Below are 10,840 nucleotides of genomic sequence, written 5' to 3'. Positions count from 1 at the left end.
TGGGTTTTTTTTTTGCAACAAAACCCTATGACAATGGGAACTTTTTAAACATTAATTTTCAAAATATTCTTTGGCCTATGCTTTTTCAAAAAGAGTTATTTTTTATTCATTTTTAAATTTGCACCTTTATTGTACAAGAAGATTATTAAGTTTATGTTTTTGTACTTTAAATATCTACTAGGAAAACCACAGACAACCAAGGAAAAGGAAAAGGTCAACAATTTGGAACATTTTTCTTGCAAAGGAAAAAAATGGGTAACATCTTCAACTACTGCCAAATGGAGTAAAGAAAACAAAAACATCGAACATTATTGCCATCAAGTATAGCAAAAAAAAAAAAAAACTCCCAAGATTTTCATGGTCATTCTCTATTTGATCACAAAGTGTTATTCTAGTCTGGTAAAGATCTTGTTTTTAAAGAGTAGAAGAGTGGTTACCAGGGGGCGCCTGGGTGGCTCAGTCGGTTGAGCATCTGCCTTTGGCTCAGGTCATGAGGATCGTGCCCCTCATCAGGCTCCCTGCTCAGTGGGGAGCCTGCTTCTCCCTCTCCCGTTCCCCTGCTTGTGCTTTTTCTCTCTCTCTTTCTCTGTCAAATAAATAAATAAATAAAATATTAAAAAAAAAAAAGAAAGAAAGAAAATAGGTTGCCAGGGTCTGGGCGGTGGGGGAAATAGGGTGAGCTTGATAAAAGAGTAGTAACTCTCAGTTACAAGATGACTAAGATCTGAAGATCTAATGTATAAAATGGTAACCATAGTTGATAACACTGTATTGTATACTGAAATCTGCTGAGAAGAGAACTTAAGTGTTTTCACCTAAAAACAGAAGAAATACAGCGGTCTCCTCCTTATCCTCGGGGAATACATTCCAAGACCTCCAGTAGATACCTGAAACCATGGATAGTATCAAATCTGACATATACTATTTTTTTTTCCTATGTACACATACCTACCATAATACTTAATTTATAAATTAGGCACAGTAAGAGATTAACAGTGACTAATAACATAGAATTATAATAATATACTGTAATAAAAGTTATCTGAATGTGGTCTCTCAAAATATCTTACCCTTTTTCTTGTATTTGATGGGAGATGATAAAATGCCTAGGTAATGAGATGAAGTGGTGAATGATGTAGGCATCGTGAGGTAGCCTTAGGCCACTATTTTTTTCTGACCATACGTCAGAAGTCGAAAGGAGGATCATCTGCTTCTGGATCCTGGCGCAGGGCGGGGGTTGTTAACTGAAACCTCAGAAAGCAAAAACCAGGATAAGGGGGCACCACTGTATGTGGGGTGATGGACAGGTTAATTGACTCAACTGGGGGACTCCTTTCACAATATGGATGTGTATCAAATCGATGAAAAAAGATCTTTATAAAATTAACATTTGTGAATTTCTGGCTACAATTTAAAGCTAAAACTTGGGGAAAATGATGTAAAAATAGCTTAATCATAGTGATAATATAGAAAACTCTGTAACACTGTCCTGTAACCTCCGTTTTATTCCAAAATACAGTTTCATCAATGTGTAAACATGCACAGTTTTACCATAAGTAATTTGTAATACAGAAATAATTTACTGTTGATTAGGTCTTCTGGGATACTTCCCTTTTGAGGGCTCATAAAGAAATAGTTCTTCTTGGGGCGCCTGGATGGCTCAGTTGGTTGGGCGACTGCCTTCGGCTCGGGTCATGATCCTGGAGTCCCGGGATCGAGTCCCGCATCGGGCTCCCTGCTCGGCAGGGAGACTGCTTCTCCCTCTGACCCTCCCCCCTCTCATGTGCTCTCTCTCTCTCATTCTGTCTCAAATAAATAAAATCTTAAAAAAAAAAAAAATAGTTCTTCTTGTATTCCGTCACTGAAACAGAATTTAACAAATACCACACCCTGAGATAGGGTGCAGATAGATACCTGTGCTAATACCAAACCTCCTACAATGAATTATTTCATGTCTGTTTCTTCTTGACTTCAGCAATGTTTCCTATGCCTCTTCCCTTAATACTTGTTGCCAAAGGAACACATGGGTGTGTCAGTTTCTATGTTCTTGCCAGTATCCCAGCTGTTTTAACCTCTGCAGGAAGAACGAGAGGATTTGTCCTTCTACTATCTGCAAAAGACACCTGTAAACATTTATCCTTGTGGTATGCTTATGTAGTATGTGAAGGACAGATTGAATCTTGACTTTAAACATCACTGACAAATTCATAGAGGTTCTTCTTCATGCTCTTCATGCTTCAGGCTGTGGAATGCTGAGTAATGCCCCCATCCTAATCTCTTCATGCTTAGTTTTTTTTCCAATCTTGCAAGGTGATGCCACAAGTAAACGGTAATACATCAGAACATGCCAACTGAGGGCACCGTCGTCAACCCCTGCACGGTGTGGAATTCCCAGCCAGCCCTCGGATACTTCGTGGTTTTTGTGCCACACGTGATTAACAGACATAAAGACAGGCATGGGTGTGTCAACCCTTCTCTGAACTATTACAGAAGCTTAAAGTTTTTCTTTTGAAACATACAACGTAAATGAGCATAATATATTCTTCCTACAACACAGTGGATCATCTTGCTTGCACCTCATTTTGGAGACCACTCCCACAAGAAATGCTTCGTGAACTAGAAAAGCAGGCGATGTCCAAGTCATTGGAACCACCGTCAGCCCACTGAAAATTAAGTCGACTGAGACTACAAATGCCATTTTATTAATCTTTTAGTGATGAGCACACATGTATAAATACAATTTGAGAAAAATATTTTTTGTCAGAATCATCCTAATACACTCCCTTTAAAGTGGCACAAGGGAAAGATATTAATTCCTATGTGTAGTCGGTAAATAGCAAAGTGGCTGTGGAATGCTGAGTAATGCCCCCATCCTCATCTCTGGAACCTGTGATTGAGTATGGGGGCGGGGGAAGATGACTTTTTGCTAATAGAGCAGACATGTTGACCATGGGAGTGACATATTTGAAGAGAAGGGATGGATGCTAAAGCAGAATCCTGGATAGGTTGTACTGCATAGACATCCAAGCCATTGATCAGATGGGGAAGGGGACACCCCAGATGATGCCACCATGTAGGGCCAACCAACTAGAAAGCTCAGAGAGGACAAGAGGGCTGCAGTGACCTTTGGCATAGAAACCAGGGGGAACAAAGTGATCCACAGGTCCACCACAGGGCCATGACTCTGGGGCTGTGAGTAGATACTAATTTCAATGACAAAAATGTTAATTTTCATAGCTGAACCTCGCGGTATGAAAATACCGCATTTGCTCTCATGTCCCTAATAAAACTGGCACGTAGTGAGTACTCAATATTAACGCTTGTTAAGGTGAACTCAGGTAGTGGGAGAAGCTCTTTCCTGTCTTCTCTCCTCTCTGCTCCCATCTGGCCTCCTCTGCATCTAGGAGCTAGATTCCCCAGACTAGAACTTACACATATTCAGAATGAAGGCATCATGTCCGTCTAAAACCTCATTATACCTCTGAACTTGAAACTGCCACCAACTTGGCATTTTATGACTAAGGGATTGTAGGGAGCTCATCTGATTTGGAGGCAAGAAATGGATTTAAGAGCACACACAGACTTCCTCTGGCCATCTTTGACGGATGTTTTCCTGCTGCCATGGAACAGGTCAGAAAGGTGAATGAGCTTCTGACAAATATAAGAGGAACTCTCTATTTAGCCTGAAGTGGCAACAGGCAGATCAATGCCTCACAAGCAGGTCTATGACACTGAAGTCATTACGGATCTAATAAGGCATTTTAGCTTGGGAAAAAAAAAAAAAAAAAAGGAACAGCAAGTAGCATGCAAAAATATGTAAGCTAAAAGCCTGAATTAACCTAGAAAACACTGCTGCATTGTTTTCTTGATTTCTGCCAGGCCTCTCCTATGGAATGTTAAATAAATCCTATTTTTTCTCTAATCTAATTTTAATAGCAAGATGCTTTAATAATCTTCCACAAGATTGTATTACAAAATTGGTGTTGAAAATACTCACTGTCTTGCCAGTACTTACCAGGAAGAGCTTTGAGGATCTTGAATAGTGAAAGCACTAAAAAGCTTCACACAGAGTTGTCAAATAGAATCTTCAAGAGAGTTAGGGGGTCAACTGAATGTGTTAAACGATATCATGGGATTATAGCATATAAAATCAATAATCTTAAGAAGCTTAAAATTTAATCATAAAAAGATGAGTATTTAACCCATGGTTTCATGAATTTTTATCTAAGAAACCTGAAAAAGTATGAGAGTATTTTGCACACTTTTATATAAACAAAGTATTCACAAATTATCCAGTTTCCCAATTTTTCACCTCATCGCCACCATGAACTAATCTTTTATATTTGCTTGAACAGATTAAATTTTCTATCAACTACTCCCTCAAATGGTCCTTTTTGGATATGATAAAAGGAAATACTCTCATTCCTCCCCCTGTGTCTTCTGTATTGTTCTTTAAGAAACTCACTGACAGGTTTTAATTATGAATGCAAGACAGGGTCTTGCACAAAGCAAATACTCCATTTTCTAGGGAATTCACAAAGGCTAACAATAGTACATGTTGTGGACGACTCCCCAACATTTAATCATACTCCAATCAGCAACTGCATTATTTGGAAGTTGGACTCTACTTAAGGGGGTCATGATTACCAGAGGATAGGATTACCCTTGTTTCAAATATAGGCAAATAACCTAAGTCCAGCCAATGAGGAGAGAGGTTTTTCTAAAGGCTTCTGGAAAATTTCCCCTACACACTTAAGAGCAGTGAAGAGTCAGTCTCTCTTCCAGTGCATATGATCGAGGAAGCATGAGGCCTATCAACCATCTTGTAACCATGGTAGTAACTACCCTTGGGATGAGGCCACCCTCATGAATGGCCAAACAGCCTCAGATCAATGATATGGGTCTTTGATGACATTATTAAATTGCTGAATGAATCGACCTTCTGGACATCCTCTCAGGTGAATAAATAAACTTTAATTTGATCAGGCAAATGAACAAACAATGGACACCATTTTTTCTATTTAAACCCAGCTACCTTTAGAGACTTCAGTTCACATGTCAACTTCACAGTATGTCTAAAACAGAGCTCATCTCTAGCAACAGTATCCACCTAACCTGCCCAAGGTTGAGGTCCCAGAGCTATTCTTTCAATACCGTTTAGGTCTTGTCCCATTTCGGGGTCATGATCTCTCACCTTATTCCTTCTTGCGGTCTCCCCACCCTAGGCCAGACCCTCAGAGCATTATGGGTACACTACCACACACAGACCATCAAGGGATCTTCCCATTCCTCTGTAAGACAGGCCAGATGGTGTATGGCTTTGATGGGAATGCAAAGTAAGGAAACAAACTCTGGGAGTTTGGCCTCCACTCAAATGGTATTTTGTTCCTTCTACATGATCTGCTAAGATTGTGTCTGCTCTGAAAGATGCTGTTCAAATATCAACTCTGCAGGGAAGTCACTTCTACTCCCTTAGTGTAAAGGCCTCGTGGCCTCTCACACTGGGTACAAAAGTCTTGTGGGTATGTGCTCCTCTTCTCCATAGGAGAGTAAGGATTGCTCTGTATTCATCAAATATACTCCCAGCACCTACGTGCTTTATGACAAGAATCCTGAAGCTGGCTTTTCTCCTGTCTCATACTCACGGATATTAAGGACAAATTAGGGTTTTTTAAGGCTATTTTTACTGATATGACCTGGGACCTATATTAACATGCATTTAATCCCTCTTCCAGATTGCAGGGATGGATGTTAAAGTAGAATCCCAGCCCTGCCATATCCTATTAGACCTGTCCCTCAATTCTAATAGGCAGGGCTGACTATTCCATTTGTAGTCCTCAGAATCCAGATCATTTCTACTTTTTTTTTTTTTTTTTTGGTAGTTCTCACCCTGTGATATAAATGAAAATTAGGTAAAAAGCCACAAGTATATTCTTGAATAGAATAAACTTTCATGCTACTTTCCTTTCTGCATTTAGCACTGCAGAGGTTCCAGGCTTCTCAGGATTCCATCCTTGGACATCTTCTCTAGTTATTCAGAACCCAGGGGAGGTCTTCCCAATTCTCAGCTTAGGTTTTATCTATATCCTGATGACTCTACATTCATCTCTCCGGCCTGACCCCCTGAACTCCAGACTTGCATAGCCAGTTGCCTACTCCACACTGTCATTAATCATCTGTAGACTGTTCCACCTTACCATGTTTGAAAACCAAACTTCTGATCTCCCTGCCCCACCACCCCAAATGTGTTCTACCCACAACCTCATCCATTTCAGAAAATGAAGATTCTAATTTTCAGCTCCTCAAGACAACACTTTAGACTTTGACTCTTCCCTTTCTCTCACAATTCATCCAACCCGTCATCAGATTGTCAGCTTCACCTTCAAGACACAAACACACACTATCTCATCTGCCCACTCCTCGTTACCTCCCCTGCCCCTACCCTGCTGAAGAAAACATCTTCTGCCTGGACAATTTCAGTAGAGTCCAGACTCGTCTCCCAGCTTTAACTTTGCCCTTCTGTAGTCTGTTGTTCACACAGTGGTCTGTAGTCCTTATAAAATGGTAATTCATTTCCCTCCTCTGCTCAACCCTCTAATATCTCCCTCTCTCATTCAAAGTAAGAGCCAAAGTTCTGGAAGAGTCTGCTGACCTGTGCCCTCCCTCCCCATATCTCCCATCCTCTTTCTCATTCTGTTCCAACCCCATGGTGGCTTCTTGAACACACCAAATATTCTACCCTAAGACTTCTGCACATGCAGTTGTCTATGTCTGTCATGCTTTCCCCTCCCCTGTAAGGTTTGCTCCCTCATTCCTTCAGGCTTTGGCTCAAAGGTCAAAGAGGCAGCCTCTGACAACCCTTTATAATTATAAAAAGCACGGCCAAACTCTCGTTGCCAGCATTTGAGTATCCTCCTTAACACTCTGCATCACTTCTTCTTCATGACCCTTATCATAGGTTACATTTTCATGCCTTTCTTTATCTTTCTCTCTCCCAACTAGAAATCTAAGCACAATTAAAAGCAAGACTTCAAATTTATGTGTTGTTCTATCTACAGTGCGAAAAACTGCCAGGGACATAAAGTATGAATAAAAAATATTGAATGACTGCCTCTTTCCTTGTTCCTAGATAGAGCAACACATACTCACGGGTGTATACAGAGGTCCCATAGAACCAGTGTCTTAGAAGAAAACCTCTGAAAACTGTCCTAACAATTTGTACTAACAAAATTGTCATCACTGAGCAAGATAATGTGAGAAACACTAGAAAAAAGTCCTAAGAACATACTGAGAAGAAAAGTCAACAGAAGAGATGAAAAGACAAGAGGCTTAGATGAAAAAGACTAAAAGAAAAGATGTTGGATCAGAAAACTAAAATCACCACGTATGAACTAAAGCTTGCACTAGAGGCCTGAACAAGCGGAATTAACAAGACAGAAATTGAAGCAGTGGTTTATTTATTAATTTTTATAGCTACTACATATTGAGGGCCACTGCACGTCAAGCAGACAACAAGGCAACAGAAATTCATTTTGGTGAGCATGCACGGAAATGGACAAGCCCACGTATTGTTTGTGGGATCTAAGCTGGTGGCAGCTTTGGCTGGAAGCCACTTTGGCAATATGTATACCATGACAGCTTTAAAAAGGCATATTTTAATCTAAGCTTATATTCTGAGGCAGTAATCTCATATCCGAGAAACAAACTGAGGGTTTTAGAGGGGAGGGGGGTGGGGGGATGGGTTAGCCTGGTGATGGGTATTAAAGAGGGCATATATTGCCTGGAGCACTGGGTGTTATATGCAAACAATGAATCATGGAACACTTCATCTAAAACTAATGATGTAATGTATGGGGATTAACATAAGAATAAAAAAAAATATCTATGAAAATATAAAGAAATAAGATATGAGTCCATCACAGGATTTAAATGAGAAATATGTTTATATGGATATAGCTAATCATATTATACATATTAAAATGTTCATTAGAAACAGTTGAAATACACCCAGAATTATCAACTAAACATTAAAAGCACTAAACAATGGAGCACTATGCAACTATTAATAAATAAATAGAAACGATTTTAAGAACACAGAAAAATTCACAATCCAATGCTAAGAATACAGGGTAAATAGAGAATGAGTTCAAATAGCGCTCTTGTCTTTGGAGTTTGGGAATTGAGAGTTATATGCACGCTTTGGGGCATTTGATCAATTTTCTTCAATGAGCACATTCTTTTTTTTTTTAAGATTTTATTTTTAAATAATCTCTACACCCAGCATGGGGCTTGAAACTATAACCCGAAGATCAGGAGTCGTATGCTCCTATCTCCTGAGCCAGCCAGGTGCCCCAATAAGCACATTCTTTATTTCAGATTATTAAAGTAATAAGTACTAAAAAACAAAAGAAACTAAATTTTTAATTTTCTCCTGTATTAGAGCTTCTTATTTCTAACTGATTCCAAATACAGTTCTCATACCCTAGAATTATTCATTCTACTTTCACTGTTATAAAGGATTCATGCAAGTTGATATTTTTGCTCAAAGCATGCTAAAGTTTTGTATTCTTGCTTCACCATTCCAGATTTTTAAAACAAGGTACATTTGGGTTTTTTTTTCTCTATAGATTTTCTAAACTCACTGCTATTTTCCTTTATCACTGGGGAAGCAGAAGAATAAAGATTTTATCCAAATGATCCAACAATTCACCACTCATTTCACCTCTTACCACAGAAGTGTACAGCATTCAGAAACAACCTTCCATCAAAAATAAAGTTCCTAGTGAAATTTTTCAGTAAAAACAATATCAAGATTATGGTGATAATTTCATAGGTAATCACACATATCCAACTTGTCATATTGTACAGTTTAAATATATGAATTTATTTATATGTCACTTTTTATCTCAGTAAAGATGCTAAATAAAAAATATCAACACAAGTTTAATACTGAAATGGGATTAAAAGGTCTGGGAGGTAGACAAACACATACACACACACAGAAGAAAAAAGAGAACCAGTCCTTAATGCATCAGCAAGTTTATTTACAAACACAGTGGAACAGAAAGGCTTATTAGTTCCTGGAGAAAACTTTTGGTATACAAACCATGATGATTCTGTATTAATGAAAAGCAGCAGCTTTCTATTGGGCATTGCTTAGTGATCATTCTGGTGAAGAAAATAGAGATCCCCTCATCAAGCAAATAAAATGTCACATATGCTAAAAAAATTTTTTTAAAAAGCACAATATTACATAGATGAAAAGAAGGACATAGAAAGCAAATTTGTGGGTAGATTTTAGTGAAATTTCCTATACGGTTCTGCATTAATTTAGTATACATTACAATAAACAGAGCAAACACAATTATATATTTATATTAACTATTTCAAATAATGTTTCAGAACCTTTTTAAAAAAAAAACAATAAAATAACCCTCTTCAAAACACCACTAGAAAGTCAAACTAGATCAATATCAGCATCAAAAATATTTTGAAGTTCTTATTTTTCCCTTGTGCTTTTAAGATGTTGAATTCAAAAAGTAAATACTGCACTTCCCCCCCCACACACACAGAATCACCTTCTTATAAATAAACAACAACAAAAATATAGGTTCTACCAAGACCATAATGCTCTGATGTAATCTAGAGAGGCAAAAAATTTAAAAAAAAAGAAGTGTTATCCTTTTCAAAAAAAGAGCAAAAACGACATATAACACGTATTTATAGATCTACATCAGGAGCAACCACCTCTTCTTCTATCTGCAACAGTGCTTTCGTATGGAGGCTTACATCACATGGCGGTTGGCCGTCCAGCTGATCAGGCAAGGAGAAAAAAAGAAAAGTACTTAGGATAGAGAAATACTTAGATATTGCCGCCCGGGATACATAGCAGTAATCACTCAGAGAATGGCCCCGTGAGGTAGAAGAGTGACCTGTCAGTCACTTAAGATAAAGCTAGGCAGATCACAGCCTCGGTTCTAGAATCCTTTCTTTGCAAAAATGAAGTAAACATAAACTGCTGATATAGAAATAAGTTACACTCAACTCTCTATTATTTGTACTGGAGGAGAGAAAAGGCATGGGCAATTTTCCCCTGAAGATTCCAAAAATCAATTCTATTTGGCTTGGGAATTTGATTCAAGAGAGAAAAACGCACACACATACACACACTCCCGCCATTACGTGCCCAGCCTTGCCACTCTCCAACCTCAGTGGTCGTATCCAGAAAAGGACCGGACGCCAGGGAGCGAAGGTTCACAACCCACTGACAGATAAAAGAGTTGACTGGACTGAAACCATTTTCAAAGCACTCTTCACATAAAGGGCCATGTAAATACCTCAGAGCTCAAACGCAAATGGTTTTGCTAATACCACTTGTAACATCCTTTCACAATAAGGAAGAAACACATGTTACCAGCATCAAGGTTCCAAATATCAACAGCAGTAATGGTTGTCTTTATGTGGCTATAAACGACATGCAATCTATCGGAGCTATCCTCGGTTTTATAACACACAAACAAAAACATGCTTACACAAATTAGCATGTGAAGTTTTTGAAAAACTCAGTTTTCCCAAAAAGGACACCGAAACACCATAAAATCAGAATTCATGTTCTCCTTTTAAAAATATTAATCATACTATGGGGCGCCTGGGTGGCTCAGTTGGTTAAGCGACTGCCTTCGGCTCAGGTCGTGATCCTGGAGTCCCGGGATCGAGTCCCGCATCGGGCTCCCTGCTCGGCGGGGAGTCTGCTTCTCCCTCTGACCCTCCTCCCTCTCATGCTCTCTGTCTCTCATTCTCTCTCTCTCAAATAAATAAATAAAATCTTTAAAAAAAAAAA

The 10,840-nt window shown here is 38.8% G+C and overlaps 1 protein-coding gene across 11 annotated transcripts in view; it reads right to left on the bottom strand.

Annotated features, from left to right (window-relative positions):
- Positions 1-9,023: 9,023 nt before the first annotated feature.
- Positions 9,024-10,840, bottom strand: part of LMO7 (LIM domain 7) — a 115,751-nt gene continuing 113,934 nt past the window's right edge. For all 11 annotated transcript variants that reach the window (XM_081815047.1, XM_081815048.1, XM_081815050.1 and 8 more), the window contains one exon: positions 9,024-9,813. In XM_081815047.1, the coding sequence (XP_081671173.1) occupies positions 9,791-9,813 (23 nt within the window). In that variant the 3' untranslated portion in view covers positions 9,024-9,790. The remainder of the gene's footprint in view (positions 9,814-10,840) is intronic.

Source organism: Leptonychotes weddellii, chromosome 3 (genome assembly GCF_054177405.1).
Source record: "Leptonychotes weddellii isolate Sample4059 chromosome 3, ASM5417740v2, whole genome shotgun sequence".
Classification (NCBI taxonomy): domain Eukaryota; kingdom Metazoa; phylum Chordata; class Mammalia; order Carnivora; family Phocidae; genus Leptonychotes; species Leptonychotes weddellii.
This window is presented reverse-complemented; position numbering and strand designations above follow the sequence as displayed.